The 18,889-nt window shown below is 42.2% G+C and overlaps 1 protein-coding gene across 1 annotated transcript in view; it reads right to left on the bottom strand.

Moving 5' to 3' along the window:
- Window positions 1–18,889, bottom strand: part of slc1a7b (solute carrier family 1 member 7b) — a gene marked incomplete at both ends in the record, with an annotated part of 24,719 nt that extends 5,830 nt beyond the window's left edge. The window contains 4 exons of the mRNA XM_084443972.1: window positions 1–43; window positions 3,900–4,115; window positions 10,641–10,720; window positions 18,749–18,889. Of these exons, the coding sequence (XP_084300098.1) occupies window positions 1–43; window positions 3,900–4,115; window positions 10,641–10,720; window positions 18,749–18,889 (480 nt within the window). The remainder of the gene's footprint in view (window positions 44–3,899; window positions 4,116–10,640; window positions 10,721–18,748) is intronic.

Genomic DNA, 18,889 nt, shown 5'->3' with positions numbered 1-18,889 from the left:
CTGTTGAAATGTAGCTTGAACCAAGTTGGATGGAAACATGTTGCTAGAGGGTATAGGAAATATATGATAAGCAATAGTTAATGAAAAATAATGCATCAGTATACAGTATTGCTGATTATCTTACTGCAAAAATCGAATTACAGTGGATTTTTGGGGTCTTTATACCTGAAATTCAGACTGAGTGGAATTTAATACAAGGCATATGTATTGAACATTTGGTAAAAGCCCTTATAGATGAAGAAGTTGCATATAGTTTGTTGAGGGTCTGTAGAGGTTGATAGTTTGTTGAGGGTTTGTAGAGGTTGATAGTTTGTTGAGGGTTTGTAGAGGTTGATAGTTTGTTGAGGGTTTGTAGAGGTTGATAGTTTGTTGAGGGTCTGTAGAGGTTGATAGTTTGTTGAGGGTTTGTAGATGTTGATAGTTTGTTGAGGGTCTGTAGAGGTTGATAGTTTGTTGAGGGTTTGTAGAGGTTGATAGTTTGTTGAGGGTTTGTAGAGGTTGATAGTTTGTTGAGGGTCTGTAGAGGTTGATAGTTTGTTGAGGGTTTGTAGAGGTTGATAGTTTGTTGAGGGTCTGTAGAGGTTGATAGTTTGTTGAGGGTTTGTAGAGGTTGATAGTTTGTTGAGGGTTTGTAGAGGTTGATAGTTTGTTGAGGGTTTGTAGAGGTTGATAGGGACCCTTAAGGTTCTGTTCAAGGTGAAGCGGTGGCAAGAGAGACCTTCACTGATTCAAACAGGTCTGCATTCTCCAACAGGGACAAAGACTATCAGATACTGCATTTAGGTTAACCTTGAATTTAAGCAATAAACCACGAGAGGCCGTGTGTTATAGTGATTTTATAACAGCTAGGGGGCGTTGTTAGGCACGGCGCGAAGCGAAGTAAATACCCCCTAGCTGTTATAAAATCACTATAACACACGGCCTCTCGTGGTTTATTGCTTTTATACAACGGTTACTACAGCTATTAGTGTAAAATAAACACACAGCAATGCAAAATATTAACATTTATTCAAAACTAAGCATCATTCCCTCAATTCCGCCGAGCAAAATAGTTCCCCTAACAAAAGGGTTGCCAAGCAACAGATGCATTGGATGGAATGTTCAGTTGTTTTGAAAAAACACAATGATAGTCCTGCAATGCATTGGATCAAATGGGAGGCGCATTAATACTGAAAATGGAATTATATGCGGTCCCAGGTGTGTGTTACAAAGTATTTAACACGACTTCCAGCCAATCAGAATCAAGAACCAGAACTAACCGTTGTATAAAACACAATACAACAGTCAACACCATGACAAAAAGATACCGGAAGATCTCATAAACATGTCTGTATGTGTGGTGAGATCACTTTTAAACGCATGAAGTTGAGGCACTGTTGGTTTCCTTTCTAATGTAGAAAGGAAGCTTGAGGGATTTGTACTATTGGAACATTGGATCACTGTTTGCTTGTTCTCATAGGGGCAAGCAGGTAAAGCACACCAAATGTAAAATGAAAATAAATATAATTTCATCTGAAGTCTGTTTTTTGGTTAGAATTGATAGATGGTATCACAATAGTCAGAACATTTAGAAACCATCCATCTGGAGTGTTAATACAAATCTCAAGGTACTTATTAGCATGTGTGGTGAGATAGATTAGCACAACCTATCTTAAAGGGTTTGCAATTAGTTTATCATTCACCACTGACAACAATATTACGATGGCACAACCAATATAATTCTATCATAGAAGAACAATTTTTCCTTAAAGCCAGGGGGAACAAAAATGGGACACAGGCTCCAGTTGCTCGGTGAAAAATGGAGCTGATTCATGTCACTCAACAGTCCATGAGAGAAACTGTTGGATAGGTGTTCCATTCTACAGCTTCTATTCAATAGGGATGTTTGGCTGTGGCACAACTTTACACAAATATGAAAAATAACTGAAATCAATAGTAACTAGAAATGGTGCTCAGAGAGCATAGACATCCGCCCCTGAATGCATGTTGTGGTTCTGTGCGCTCCAAAATTGAATAGGTTCTAAATTGGGCCATGCTACACCCCGACACTGAGTTTTATGAAAAGCAGTCTGGTAGTTCTTGTGTAATCCTAGTCCAAAAAAGGAATGAAACAATACAAAGTAAGATCAAGATTACTTGAAACAAAGTAAGAAACTGGTGAGCTAAGCACATGGGAGATAAAACAATATTAATAAACAATAGTGCACAGCAGGCTACTAAATCATAAAGGCTCATTAAAGGAAGTGGGAGTTAACAATGTAAAAGCCAGTGCAATTTTGATTAGTCTACAAAAACCTGAGCTGTTTTTGAGGAAAATGTGGAATACGGTAACATATGAAAATAGATATCCCTAAATTAATTTGCACAAATTCAACTGAATTCACACAGTGCAAATATTGAAATCTCTAAAGATCTATAAGTCTATTCAGAAGATGAGCATTCAGACAGGGTGCAAATATACAGTACACTGGGGAATATAAAGAATAACCATAGAAAAAGCAAGTGCTCTGTGACGTCCTATTACAGGCAGGTATAGCTGGTGAGTTGTCCTCTCTGTGATTCAAGCATCACTACCTGTTCTGAATGGATGAGTGGTAGATACAGTCTGCCTGCATGCTATCAGGGGAGATGAGTGGTAGATACAGTCTGCCTGCATGCTATCAGGGGAGATGAGTGGTAGATACAGTCTGCCTGCATGCTATCAGGGGAGATGAGTGGTAGATACAGTCTGCCTGCATGCTATCAGGGGAGATGAGTGGTAGATACAGTCTGCCTGCATGCTATCAGGGGAGATGAGTGGTAGATACCGTCTGCCTGCATGCTATCAGGGGAGATGAGTGGTAGATACAGTCTGCCTGCATGCTATCAGGGGAGATGAGTGGTAGATACAGTCTGCCTGCATGCTATCAGGGGAGATGAGTGGTAGATACAGTCTGCCTGCATGCTATCAGGGGAGATGAGTGGTAGATACCGTCTGCCTGCATGCTATCAGGGGAGATGAGTGGTAGATACCGTCTGCCTGCATGCTATCAGGGGAGATGAGTGGTAGATACCGTCTGCCTGCATGCTATCAGGGGAGATGAGTGGTAGATACAGTCTGCCTGCATGCTATCAGGGGAGATGAGTGGTAGATACAGTCTGCCTGCATGCTATCAGGGGAGATGAGTGGTAGATACAGTCTGCCTGCATGCTATCAGGGGAGTATCTACTCTCTCTGCAGGCCCATGGGGTTGGAGAGTATCCAGAACCATCCCTGTTGTAGCTTTCTAAGTACATTCATTATCCTTTAATGAGCTCTCGTAGGACGGACGTGTAGGCAAGCGTTACCGTTAATGATCGACTCGGAGGAACCTCTCCTCACTCCACTTTCCTTCTTCTGCTTTATCTGCATATAATTAAGCAATTGACCACGAGAGGCAGTGGATTACAGGGGATTTTACCACAGCTATGGGGCGTTGTTAAAACCCTCGTAGCTGTGGTAAAATCCCCTGTAACCCACTGCCTCTCGTGGTCAATTGCTTTTCTACAACGGTTACTACATATATATATTCACAAAAAACACTAAGTAGTAACATTCAATCATTTATTTATTGATCATTCTTATCATTTTAGTATTTAAAAAATCTTCCGCGATAGGCTATAGTTCTGAATTAAATGGTTGCCAGGTAACATAGGCTATCTCGCCTTGGGCTTGGCCTTGTTCGCATAAACCATAAGGCATAATTCGGGTGGTTCACGATTATTTGAATATTTCCAGCCATGGTGCAGTTATTAAAACAGCTCTCCAGAGCACTCGCTTTTGCTGGTCAACCTGCAATAAGCTAATTGTAGGTGGATGCACAGGAATTAAACATATCGCGCGATCGAGTTGCTGGAGGGTCTGAGGGTCATCTGCTCACCGGATGAGGTCTAGCAGGGCATCAGCCGAGCTCATGATGGGTTTGCCACTGTCCTCCGAGTCCTCTTTCTGGGCTGCTCCTCCCGGGTGGATGATGGACACCATGATGATCCCCACCACCACGGCCACAAAGGTGGTCCACAGGTAGTACGACACAGTGATCAGACCCAAGCGGCTGGAACACTTGGCGTCTAGCGCAGCCAGTCCCGACATCAAACTAAGAGAGGGAGAAATAGTGGTTAGGTTGGGTCCTCAATAACACACTGTTACAGTGCTCACATCTGAACTGTTTCATATCCACCACAGAAATACTGTATATATAAGAGGACCACTGCAGAAGAAACAGTAAAGCTGAAAGGACTAGGATGAAGGGAAACAACCAGGTGGCAATTGTAAGAATATACTTTTCTGTGGTACTACTGTATAATTACTGTACTGTACTCATACTGTATAATTGGTCAAGTTAAAATGTGTTAACTTCCAGTAAGAAAGAACAAATAATACTGCAGAGCGTCATTGAGAGTGAGGAAGAATAATAATTTGCCTTTCATGGAGTCAGGTCCATGAGGGAGAGCTTAACATTTCTTACAGTCTTTGTTCAGACGCCCCTCAATGAAAGCTGCTAGACCATGTCCACTAACCCGTGTGACAAAGAAAGACGGTTGCTGGAGTGTCTTCAATTCCGCTTTTTTTTTTTTGCTGTCACGTTGTCACATTGTTTACCTGGCATTCAGAAAATGATCTTGTGTCTACCCCGCGTACAATCACACTGCAGCCCAACAACAGCTCTAGTTTGGATGGAATGCATTCCACTTGTTTTCAGGTGTCCAACCGCAAGGAAAACTTGTATTGTCATAGGCAAAGGCAACTGTTGTGTTTTTGCATTTCCAAACACCCCTGTCTCTGTTTTATCAATCAATCAATCAAAGCTTTATTTATATAGCGCATTTCATACCCAGAGGCAACACAATGCGCTTTACAGAGAACAAGGGAGGTGGGCAGACATCCCACCCCTACATATTCCAGAGGGAAGCAAAAAAACAGTAATCACCCGGGGGCCAGATAAGTGAGCTGTAAAAATTCTTCCCTGACCCCTCTCAACGAGGCGATCGAGCAAGCTCCTGGAGTATGTTTGTCTACCAGCTAAGAACATTTATAGAGCAATAAATAACATTAAATTCATCAATTTTGTACAATAAATCATTATAACAGGAAGGTATCTCCAGGGGGGGGACACACCCCAGACTTTCAGTTTGGCCTAGAGTGACCTTCCATTGTTCTATTGTCCCTACCTGAAACCTATTCAAAATGTACCGCACTTTCTAATATCACGTGTCTGAACTCTTGACCACTGTTGATGATGTCCGCCATTTATTATGACGTGTACAGATGGGTTAGCCAATCAAATCTCTGGAAGCGTCACATCCGTGTATTGCTTGAATATAAGGCCGCACAACACCAGACTGTTTCACTTCTGTCGGATGAACCAAGCAGTGTAGAGGCCACATTTGACTTACAGAGCCAAATTTCATCTTAGAAAATACTTCTGTCATATGGAATAGAGAGGTTCACATTCTGAACTAGAATGTATTCCATCACACCAAAATTGAATGGGTTCTAAATTGGCCCAAGCAACCCAACTTGGGTTGGGCAACTTGTGGACCTGCACTGTGATTTGGATCTGTTCCAAAATTGAATGGGTTCTAGGTTTGCCTAATGCACACCCTTCCACTGAGTGTCATGAAAATCAGTCTGGTAGTTTTTGCGTAATCCTGCTAAAAATCTAAACAAGAAATGGCTCGTGGACCCGCCCCATGATTCGGATCGGCTCCAAAGTTGAATGGGTTCTAAGTTGGCCCATGCTACACCCTTCCACTGAGTTTCGTGAAAATCTATGTGTGGGAACGCCTGATCGCGAAAGTCGTTACTCATTGGTGTCACCAGGATTCGGGCGCTATCAATGAATTGCCAGGATTAAAGCACCAGAATTTTGCATGAAGTGTCCCAGACCCAAAGAGGGTCTGGCATTGAGACTACCTCTCGCCCTATGCTGTCGCTGGGGTAGACATAATTACCACTGTACAGTATGTACAATACTAGAACCTGCAATATCAAAATGTCATGAGGCCTGTTATTGACATGCAGGGTGTTGTTTTGAACTACAGTAGAGTCAAGACAAAAGATGAGATGACTCAAAATGATTCAAAATGTCATTGAAATATCACGACTACTTATCACGCAAGCTTGTGGGTTCAGCGCACACACGCACACACACACATACACACACATACACACACACACAGATGCTGTATCAGTGACAGAAAAGCTTTGCTATTTGCTTGGCAATGGGGATGTCTGATTCAAGCTTCAGTATCCCCCTATGGCACGAATAATGTTTTTTACAATCAAAGATAAACTGGTTTCAGCAACCAGTGACACTGACACCATAAAGATAGATCCTAGAGCTAACATGCAGCGTTTGTGTGTTTATGTGTGTGTCTGTGTGTGTGTGAATTTATATCTGACCGAATAATGAAAATAGGTGAAAAGATCACAGTGAAAACTAGAAAGTACATTTCCTGGAGAAAATGTGAGGTGGGCTAGCTGCTGCAGCTGTATGTAACAGCTACTGCTAGAACTACTACGGACCGGGCAATCTCCATGCACCCACCAGCGAAGACCGTGTGTCTCTAGCCCACTCAGGGGCTGAGTTGTGGGGTCCGTGGCGTGGATACTGGCGTGGTGGCGAGACTCCGCCCCCTCAAATCAAAGCAAGTCGAGGGCAGTGAATTGACCTCCGTGCCTTCTTCATGCACCCACTGACAAAGACTGTGTGTCTCTAGCCCACTCAGGGGCTTAATTGTGGGTTCCGTGGCGTGGATAGTGGTGTGGTGGGGAGACTCCGCCCCCTCAGGTCAGAGCCGGTTGTGGACAGTGTACCCAGCGGGTCGAGGGCAGTGCAGTGACCTCCGGACATGGTTAGTGCAGTGCAGTGACCTCCTGGCGTGGTTAGTGGTGTGATGGCAACACTCCGCCCTCTCATGTCATAGCAGGTTGCGGACAGTGTAGCCCTCTCTGGGCCACCCACCTGCCTTCATCAGTGAAGACTGTGTGTCTCTAGCACACTCAGGGGAGGTGTGTGGTCTGTGGTGTGATGCTACCACTGTAGTCATAAAAGTGTGCCTGTACCTTTAAGAGGGCCTGCTCGTGTCCCCAAATTCAAATCCCAACTGACACTCTGAGCAGCTCTTCATTCACTTCAATGTAAAGGCATGCCGGATTCAGACAGCTGTCTCAAAAAGTATAAATGTTACAGCTAGATATTGACACCGTAGAAATCCTGGGAACTTGCTGAACATTTTCATGTACAGTATAATATGTCTGTGTAACTAAAAAACTGTAGCCATGGCGACAAGTTATAAAATGGGTATGAATTCAGAATTAGCAGCACAAAAGTTACAGTGGAGAGCCATTCATTTGAATGGAGAGCATAGAACAAATTGTCATACCTCAAAAACTATAAGTCACACAGCTTAGATACTTACATTGTACGGATCAGCACAGTTGTGTGAATGTTTTGATGTATAATATGTGTATGAGCTGTTAAAACTGTAGGCATAGCAACAAGTTACAAAAAGAGTAAAAATGCAAAATTAGCAGCTCTAAAGTTCGAGTGCAGCGCCATACGTTTCAATGGGGAGCGCAGTTGCTAAACAAATCGTCATACCTCAAAAACTGTAAGTCACACAGCTTAGATACTTACACTGTGTGAATCAGCACAGTTGTGTGAACGTTTTTATGCAGGGCTGCCAAGTCTCACGCATTGAGCGTGAGACACGCATTTCAGCCTCTTCTCACGCTCACACGCCACACTTAACAATTCTCACGCGGAGAAATGACCAACCCCTACATACTACAGGCCCGTAGCCATGGGGGGGATCGTGTGGATCGAACGAACCCCGCCTCACGACCAAAGGTGATCAATCCCCCTCCCCCGTCAACAACTCGCACGACAATAAAATTAACCACAAGTTTTTGGTCAAACGAGGCAGCCCTGTTTTGATGTATAATATGTGTGTGAGCTTTCAAAACTGTAGGAGTGCCAGCAGTTTACAAAATGTGTGAATATTTTCAAAGCAACAGCTGCCACCACTCTAAAAACATAATGATACTGAACATTCCAGCAGCAGTTTCTATGGCACAACAATTACTATTAAAAGTTAAATTACTAAAAAACTATAAAAAAAATAAATAATCTGAATACATCTGGGAAACAGCTAAAGACGATGAGAATTTTAAAGTTTGAATGAAGTTTCTAGCAGAAGTATGAAGAAGTTATAAAGCTGGTGTTCTTCTCCCACACAACTTCCCTCCTCCGTTCTCTACACTGCTTCCTGTAGCAGCTCACATCCAGTTTAAAACTCTGGTACTAGCCCACAGGGCAATGAAAACAACAGCCCCCTCCTACCTCCAGGCCATGGTCAAACCGTACACCCCCTCCCAACCGCTATGCTCTGCTACCTTGGGGTGACTGGTTGCCCCTCATTGCGAGGCCCATGCGGTCGATACAGTCGATACGGCCCCGCAGTGGTGGAACGAACTGCCCACTGACGTCAGGACAGCAGAGTCACTGCCCATCTTTCGCCGCTGGCTCAAAAAACTAATATCTTCAAGAAGTACTACCACGATCCTCCATCTTAAGCACCTATTATATTTTTAGATTGCTATTCTTGCACTTTGCCTTCAGCACTAGATTATGCTCTTAGTCACTTGTTTTGTAAGATGGTGCACTTGTGAGTTCTGGCAAGTAGTATATTGGCCTTTCCTTCATTAAATGCAATTATTGTAAGTCGCTTTGGATAAAAGCGTCAGCTTAATGACTGTAGTGTAATGTAATGTAGAGGAAGACCCATTGTGTGACCTTGAGGTGGTTGAAAATGAATATAATTTTGTTTTTTATTGTCCATTCTATGGGGAGATACGTGATGGGTTGTTTAGTAGCATAAAAACAGAGGTTGATCTGCTGAATATGGATGACTCCAAGAGACTGAACTGGCTGTTTGAGAATGAAACATTTAAGTTAGCAAAATATCTAGATAAGGCATGGAACGCAAGGAAGAGAGCATTGTACCAATAGAGATTCAGGGTTAACTGTCTGTATGTATGTATCTATATATCGTATAATTTATTTATTCATCTCTTTTTTGTTCATTTGAGCTTGACCAGCGACACTGGAAACATATTTTGCATGTAAATAGATGACTTATGTACAGAAAAAAGTAAGTCGTAAAGGTGTCTTATAATCCCATATGGGATGGGCCGACAGTAGGCATGACACTTAAATAAAAAATTAATTAATTCATTCATTCATTCATTAATTCATTCATTCATTCATTCATTCATTCATTCATTCATTCTGTACCTACCGGTAGGTCAGCTGTTGACCTGTAGAACTGTCATACTCTTATGTAACTCCCATATAATTGGTTAGTGGAGTTTTACATATGCATGTATGGGTTGTACCCTCATGCTGTGAGGATAATCATTGCTCTTGGTGGAATGTCTGTCTCCCTCAGAGAGCCCAGCTTTGGACTTACAAAGATGAAACTTGGCATTCTCCACTACTTGTTTCTGAAACATTAGAATAAATCCAGTACAATACGTAGAAGGGAGTTTGTAGTGATTTGTAAATAGCTAATTGCCAGCGCAAGTTTGTACCATTTATTTGTCCTGAAGATCTCTCAGACTGAGTTAGCAAGTATGTACATCGGTGTGTAGTCGGTAAAACAGTAAATGAGGGATGGTTGATTCAGACTGTCCTCCAGGTTTACTGTTCAGCAAAAAAGAACAACCAGTGTGAAGCCTAACCCTAATCCATTCAAGAGGACATCGCAGATCGACAGCTCCCATCTAGACCACGCACACAAGACCATCAATCATCATCCATCATCCCCACTATTCGGACCACCCCCCTTCCAACAAAGAGCTCCACTGGTAACTCATTTGATTAGGATTAGCTATAGGAATTTAGATAGGGCATTTTAGGATATATTTTAGGATATGGAGGGGTATGGATGGATATGGAGGGGTATGGATGGATATGGAGGGGTGTGGATGGATATGGAGGGGTGTGGATGGATATGGAGGGGTGTGGATGGATATGGAGGGGTGTGGATGGATATGGAGGGGTATGGATGGATATGGAGGGGTGTGGATGCATCTGGAGGGCTATGGATGGATATGGAGGGCTATGGATGGATATGGAGGGGTATGGATGGATATGGAGGGGTGTGGATGCATCTGGAGGGGTATGGATGGATATGGAGGGGTATGGATGGATATGGAGGGGTATGGATGGATATGGAGGGGTGTGGATGCGTATGGAGGGGTATGGATTGATATGGAGGTATATGGAGGGCTATGGATGGATATGGAGAGGTACGGATGCAGGGCTGGAAATTAACACCTGTCACCGGCCAAATGCAGGTAAAATTTCCAATTGGCGACTAGATTTCGGAAGGCTATCTGAAAAAAAGATATACTTGGCCGGTAGATTTTTTCATTTACAGTCCCCTTGGCAGGTGACTCACCGTGAGCCAAAAAGTTAATTTTCACCCCTGTACGGATGGATATGGGGGTATATGGAGGGGTATGGATACATATGGAGGGGTATGGATGGGTATGGGGGTATATGGAGGGGCATGGAGGGGTATGGATGGGTATGGATGGGTATGGACTCTACCTGGACACGACGAGAGGAAGGATGAGCATCTTCAACATCCTCATCAACAGCTCTCCGGGGAACTGGAAATACTTAACTTCCTGTGTAAGGGAAGAGAGAACAAAGATGAATGATGATAAGCAAGCAGCACTAAATATAGACAGTAATGCCAATAATACCAGTAATACCACAGAACCTGACATGGATATCATGCAGTGATGCAGAGCCTAGTCAATGTGTTCCATTCTCTATGCATTATTTAGGGAATTTCCATTATATTCTTCCGTGTGTACCATAATCTTCACATTGACAATCTCTGGAATGCAAAGCACTGTGATTACTGCTGCCTTGTGTTTTTGAGAGTTCAACTTGCAATGATTGAGATAAGCGGTTGCCTCATTAACTGTACTAATTGTAATTCTCCCTGAGTCACACAAATGACTAAACCTTAATGTAATTTCTCACTGATTTACTTTTGTGTACTAATGTATTCTACTTGAATGAAAGTGGAAATATGCAAGTTGTATTAACAAAGGCAATATGGATAATGAAACCATCTATGGCTTCTCACATGGCAGGTAGCTCAACAAGAGTTCAAGCCCAGGGGGATGAAGAATAAAAATGCTTCTGCATACTCAGGCAATGTGCTGTGACATGATTTTTGAATGGTATTTTTTAATTTGTAGCTATTACTGGTTTCTTGTAGCTGTTATTGTTTATTTTGTTTGCATGGCTTCATCTGATCAGTCTTTTGTCTCAATCTGTGCCACCTGTGTTCAATCCAATCAAATAAATCAGTGAATCCATGCTCAGTTCAGAGTCCCACAACTCATTCCCATCACAGTATGTAGGCCTACTAATATGTTAATGCAGGATTCATATGTTGTAAATATCTAGCTGTGACATTTACACTTTTTTCAGGTCAAACTGCCAGCTTCTCACTTGGCTCAAACCAGAACATGACTTCCCTTGGTGTCTGGTTGTGAGTTCAAGCCCCGGGTGATGCAGAACAAACATGCTAATGCCTACTCATTGTCTTTTGTTCTCCACTTGAGTGTGTACCTTAGTTTGGTTTAGTTTGTTTTACCCCCTGTGGTGCGTTTAACAAACATTTTGTGGAAACTGATAAAACCTCATACACCTGTGACATTTACATGCAACCCTTGATTGCTTGTCAGTGTGAAACCATCTATGGCTTCTCACATGGCAGGTAGCTCAAGAGTTCAAGCCCAAGGGGGATGCCGAATAAAAATGCTAATGCATACACAGGCTTTGATTGATTGATTGATCTCCCTTGTTCTCAGTCCACCTCCCTTGTTCTCTGTAAAGCGCATTGTGTTGCCTCTGGGTATGAAATGCGCTATACAAATAAAGCTTTGATTGATTGATTGATTGATTGTGCTGTGATATGATTTTAAATTAAAGGTTTAAATTATGGTCTGGGCAAATATATGAGCACACCCTCAAGTATTTGTCATTATCTCCTCGTCTTCTTCCTCGTCTTTACCTTATGCACACTTCCTCATAGTTGTTTTGTATTGTGGCAACCCAGAGGACAGGGGAGACCGCACATAACAAAATGGCGGTGGCACACAGAGACAAGGGAAGCAAGTTGCGGAAAATAGCCAGAGGTTGTCTCTTTAATAAACTTAGTTACAAATGAAAGATCTCAAACAAAATCCACACATGAGGCAGCGTGCTTTCTGCATCACCCCTCGACAAGTGTGGATAATCAGCCCGGGAAGTCATTAAGCTCTATAGGGCTTGGGGAAATGTAGTCCCAGACGCGACCATCTTGTTTCTACACAGGTGTATCTATTTGTCTGATTGGCTCTACTGCATAGAATCCTATGCAATCAAACTAATAGATACACCTGTGTAGAAACAAGATGGTCGTGTCTGGGACTACATGTTCCCAAGCCCTATAGGGGAGGGGGTGGTGTCTGAAATAGGCCTACTAGTGAAGAGGCTCGCAATATTTTATTCAAGTCATAAGTTTACTTTAGTTAGTATAGTTTATTTAGTCCTTTCAGGAAATTCATCTTTACAGTCCGTGCATAAACGTCAAAGTGCAGTAAAGACAAGAAGTGCAATAGAAACATCAAACAGTTACAGGACATGACATAACATTACATTACATTACACACTACAGGACATACAGGCACACCGTCGGCTGGACCATAGACAGATGGTATTCAAGTATTTAGGGCACGGTTAGCGTCAAGAATGAAGCTCTTGCTGAACTTGGCTTTTTTACAAAGAGGAAGCCTGTACCTGCGGCAGGAGGGGAGGGGAATGAAATACTGATGGGGTGGGTGGTAAGGGTCCTCTGGGATTCTGAGTGCTTTACGGGTCATAAATACATATTTCAAAACATTGCAGATCTTTTTCTTGTTTTGTATGTTATTATTTGTGATTATGTGTCGTGACGAGTGACAGATCTTGCAACCATGCATGCATACTTATAGTTTGTCACTTTGCACTCACTTTTCAATAAAAATTTTGACTGGTGTTGAAGTTGAAATTGAAATTGAAATCTATCTATCTATCTGTCTGTCTGTCTGTCTGTCTGTCTGTCTGTCTGTCTGTCTGTCTGTCTGTCTGTCTGTCTGTCTGTCTGTCTCTGTCTATCTATCTATCTATCTATCTATCTATCTATCTATCTATCTGTCTGTCTGTCTGTCTGTCTGTCTGTCTGTCTGTCTGTCTGTCTGTCTGTCTGTCTGTATCTATCTATCTATCTATCTATCTACCTATCTATCTATCTACAGTATCTATCTGTCTGTCTGTCTGTCTGTCTATCAACACCATCCCAGACAGACTAGACGATCACCAAAGACTGGCTTTTGTTATTCATTCTGATTTATTCTGTTTATTGAATGTATTTTTTTTTATTTCTGTGTCTTTTGTTTTTATGTAAGTGTGAATGAGGGAAACCTCAGTGCCTTACAAGTTAAAATAAAAGTTTGAAAGGAAATTAAAACACAAAGGTCAGGAGAAAGTCTAGGGAGGGAGATGTGGTGGGAGAAAGTTGGGAGGGCATGTGATAAAGAGATAGAAAGAGAGAGAGAGAAACGTCCAAATGAAGGAATGAAATGTAGGGGTCAGGTGTAAAGGAAAGAATGAGAGAGAAATGGATGCTATTCTGAGAGGAAACCGGCTGAAGACAGTCGCGTGAAAAAAGGTAGAGAGGGTGACGCACCCTAACCCGGGTCCGTATCCTTTTCCTACCCCCTCCCTACCCCAACCCCTGCCTCTATCTGGGCCAGGGCACATTCACGCACACACAGACATACACCAGTGTTTGCCATGTCTCTCCTATGATGTTATCAGCCTCTCTTACTCTGAAAATGTAATTTAATGTTATTTATTGCTTTATAAATGTTCTTAGCCGGTAGACAAACATACTCCAGGAGCTTGCTCGATCGCTTTGTTGAGAGGGGTCAGGGAAGAATTTTTTACAGCTCATTTATCTGGACCCCGGGTGATACTGTTTTTTTGCTTCCCTCTGGAATATGTAGGGGTGGGTCGTATGCCCACCTCCCTTGTTCTCTGTAAAGCGCATTGTGTTGCCTCTGGGTATGAAATGCGCTATACAAATAAAGCTTTGATTGATTGATTGATTTGATGAAACCAAGAGTAGGCTGGGCTAGAGAAGACAAGTGCAGGGGAGTAGGAGTGAAAGAGGATGCCTGAGATGCAGAGAAGGGAAAGAAGAATAAGGTCAGGAAAAGTGTTGCAATGTAGATAATGGAAGTGAATGTAAGAGACAGAAAGAGAGGAGGGAGCAATGGCTTCAGGGAAAGAGAGGCTGGTGCATGATAATGACAGCTAAAGAGCTTTTCTGTACGGCATTAAGCAAGCTTAGTTTGCAGTGTAAGAGCAGGATCAGCACTTGCTTACGGCCAGAGTACTGTATGTGTGTTTGGGAGGTTGTTTACGTGTGTGTGTGTGTGTGTGTGTGTGTGTGTTTGTGCGTGTGTGTGGGTGTGTCTATATGTGTGTGTGTGTGGCACGAGGGGCAACTGCAGCTGTTGTCAAAGGACCAGTTAGGAGTGAGCCATTGTTTGACAGTGCAAGTTTTCAGCCAATGACAAGAAAAGCCAGACTGGACAAAATCTCTGGCTAAACACTCTACATGATTCATCCAACCATGCTGTACCTTTTTAATTGAAGGTTACAGTGATGCTATATGCCTGCTATAGCTAGTGATATACTGTAAAGACTTGAGCTGGACATCTGCATTCATGAAAGACATAGAGAGGAGAGAGGAGAGAGAGAGAGAGAGAGAGAATTTTCAAGGACACCTGAAACCCATATGCATCCTCTAAATGTAGTATACACTAATCTGTGCAGATTCATGCTGAGGTGTCTGTATCGTACCCATCATTGCCTCATGTATGAATCGCTTGACTGGCGACTTAATCTCGAAATCTAGAAAGCATTTTAATTGGATGCAATTTATTTTTAAATATATGTTTCTTAACTATCCTTTATTATCTAAAGCAATACCTAGTACTGTATGTACTGTATATATTCTCGACTACAGCTCAATTGACCGTTTGACAGAACGTACTGCTGACATGAATGTATGGATGTCACAGAACTTCCTACAGTTAAACAAGGACAAAACTGAAATATTGGTGAAAAAGATGAAAGAGAGAGACTACCGGTGAACTTAAAAACACTGTCACTAAATAAGTAATGCCAGGCAAGAAACATGTCTGATCTGAGCTTTGAGGCCCATATAAAGAATGTGGCAAGGACATAATTTCATCACCTAAGAAATATTGCCAAGGTGAAACCTTTCTTCTCCCAGACTGATACTGAAAGACTAATGCATTCTTTTATTACTAGTTGCTTGGACTATTGTAACGCTCTCCTTTCTGGCCTACCAAAAAAGGCGATTAGTAAAGTCCAACTGATTCAAAAAGCTGCAGCCCGTGTTCTTACTAAGACCAGAAGGAGGGCTCACATCACACCAGTTTTAAAATCACTGCACTGGTTACCTGTTAGTTTTAGAATAGATTTTAAGATTATTTTATTAGTCTATAAATCCTTACATAACCAAGCACCTAAATACATGTCAGACATGCAGGTCCTCTAGCACTGATCTTTTAATGGTTCCTAGAGCCAGGACTAAGAGGCATGGGGAGGTCCTAGAGCCAGGACTAAGAGGCATGGGGAGGTCCTAGAGCCAGGACTAAGAGGCCTGGGGAGGTCCTAGAGCCAGGACTAAGAGGCCTGGGGAGGTCCTAGAGCCAGGACTAAGAGGCCTGGGGAGGTCCTAGAGCCAGGACTAAGAGGCCTGGGGAGGTCCTAGAGCCAGGACTAAGAGGCATGGGGAGGTCCTAGAGCCAGGACTAAGAGGCATGGGGAGGTCCTAGAGCCAGGACTAAGAGGCATGGGGAGGTCCTAGAGCCAGGACTAAGAGGCATGGGGAGGTCCTAGAGGCAGGACTAAGAGGCAGCCTTCAGTTCTTATGCCCCCAGCCTTTGGAACACCCTGCCAGAAGACCTGAGAAAGTCTGAAACTGTGGTAACTTTTAAGCAAGATCTTAAAACACCTTTTTAACATTGCTTTTACCACGTAGCTTTACTTGTTTTAATATCTTAGGGTTCTTAATTTGTATTCTTTGATTTTATAGTTTAATTCGAAAAATGTTGTTTTATTGTAATAATGTTCTATTTTACACTGTCTTTTATTTTTGAAATTATTTAACTTATATTGTTTCTTTTAAATCTGTTCTCACTGTGTTTATATGATTTATGTTTTTATCCATCTCTTTTATGATGTAAGTTTGTAATTTTCTTTTGATTTGATGTACTGCTGTTGTATCTGTGCTTCACCCCCTTGAAAATTAGATGATTCATCTCAAGGGGGTTTATCCTTTAATAAAGTTCAGAAAGAGTGCTGTTGTTTAGTTAACACACACACACACGTACACACAGACATACACCAGCCCACTTCCGGCTTTAGGCCTGGGCCATAGCAAACACACAACAGTATTTGCCATGTCTCTCCTATGATGCTTTTTTAGCCTCTCTTACTCTGAAATGTAATTTAATGTAATGTATTGCTTTATAAATGTTCTTAGCCGGTAGACAAACATACTCCTGGAGCTTGCTCGATCGCCTTGTTAAGAGGGGTCAGGGAAGAATTTTTACAGCTCACTTATCTGGCCCCCGGGTGATTACAGTTTTTTTGCTTCCCTCTGGAATATGTAGAGGTGGGTCGTATGCCCACCTCCCTTGTTCTCTGTAAAGCGCATTGTGTTGCCTCTGGGTATGAAATGCGCTATACAAATAAAGCTTTGATTGATTGATTGATTGATTGATTGATTGATTGATTGTTGGTCATGGACAATGTGAGCTTTGTCAATGATGCAGTGAGTTGCTAAGAATGATGAAAGAATATTTACATACTGTAATTGGCATTGGAAAATAAAAGTGTATTATGTTAGTTAACTATTAAGTTCCTATATCCTTTCAGATACAGTTCAATTCATTTATGAATGGCTGGGCTTAGTCTGCTGTTGTCTTTAATATGGGCTTAGCGAGCCTGGTGGATTTCATTAACTAGCACAACAACAACAGTAATGGTAATAATAATAATAATAACATCAATAAGAATAGTAATTATTAGGATTATTATTATTACTACTACTTGTAGTATGCACTCAAAGTGCATTGGAACTCAAGCTTAATAGCCTAACCCACTCATTATTTCTGTTTGATTAGAACTGAATTATGTTACCCTCGGTGGATGAATAATAATCAATTTATATTTCAAAAAACACAACCGACTAGTAACAGACATTCAAAGACTCACAAGACATTGAATTAGATCAAAGATCTAAGATCAAATAATATTTGGCATTTAATTGTCCATGCTTCTAGTGTGATTTATGACATGTTTGTTCAGTGAGGTATGAAGGGACCTGTTTTCTCCCCTAATTTTGAATCCTATTAGAACCATTTTTAATGTCTTTCCAGTGTTCCTGTCTTTACCTCCCTCTTCCTCTGCAGCCCCGAGACAAAATGACTAAACACTTCTCTAATTTGTTTGAAAACAATAAGTCCTCTATCTCCGATGTGTCTTTAATGTGGAGAGCAGAGGCACTCCTGCTTAATGCAAAATTACTGAGAGCATTTGTTGATTGGATGGTAATCCTCTATTGTCAGAGTGAAGGCCTGCCCGCTATTTTTAGTCCTATTTGAGAATATGAGATTTACTCAAAGAGGAACGAAGGGGAAGAAAAACCCACCTCATGCTTATGGCCTCCCTTCCATTAAGAAATCTATGACCATGGCTACATCTGTATATGCCAAACTGAACTGTGAATTGATCTTCTTTGAGACAGACAGGAAGTCCAAGCTACAAATCGTCCAATTACCCCCCCCCCCCCCCCCAAACTCCGTAAACATATTACCCAGTGGAACTACTACAATTGGCATGGAATGTGAAAAGGTCATAAAGACTAGGGGTTGGAATTGGTAGTGATTTCACGATTCAAATTTAATTCTTGAGGTCACAATTTGATTTCAAAGAAATGTTCGATTATTGATGATTATCGGTGTGATTATCATTTTCAATGACTGACTACAGTAACCCATTAAATACACCCCTGACTCTGACTACAGTAACCCATTAAATATGCCCCTGACTGACTACAGTAACCCATTAAATACACCCCTGACTCTGACTACAGTAACCCATTAAATACACCCCTGACTCTGACTACAGTAACCCATTAAATACACCCCTGACTCTGAATATACCCCAAGCACCTCTGCTGCCCACTGGCAAACATACAACATTGTGACCACAAAATGTCTATAACATTAGTGCAAAAAAACAGACTGAGTGACATCTAATAAAGACCTTCCACAATCACAATCAAGAGACTGGTGTTGGGCAGTGGGGGTTGTCACTGTTTGTCACGGTGGGGGTTGTCACAGTTTGGAGTCAAGATGAGGAGTGATGGTAGTATGACTATGACTACATTGGTACAGAGGTCGAGGTTTATGGTGAGGGTTAAAGGACCAGGGGATTACAGGTGATTTGGATAGGAAGGGTAGGCTAGAAGACAACACTATAGGGGTTGGGGGGGGTGGGGGGTGACTGACCTGCTCTGAGAGGCGCTTGGTCCGGAGGAAGAACCCCAGCAGGCACCCTATGACCACAGCCAGTACCGACAGGATGAGGAGTCCATTCTGTTTGCACACATTCTTCACCCTCACCCACACGGCATCCAGAGCCACGGCCAT

Source organism: Borostomias antarcticus (genome assembly GCF_949987555.1).
Source record: "Borostomias antarcticus genome assembly, chromosome: 10".
In the NCBI taxonomy this organism is placed as follows: domain Eukaryota; kingdom Metazoa; phylum Chordata; class Actinopteri; order Stomiiformes; family Stomiidae; genus Borostomias; species Borostomias antarcticus.
This window is presented reverse-complemented; position numbering and strand designations above follow the sequence as displayed.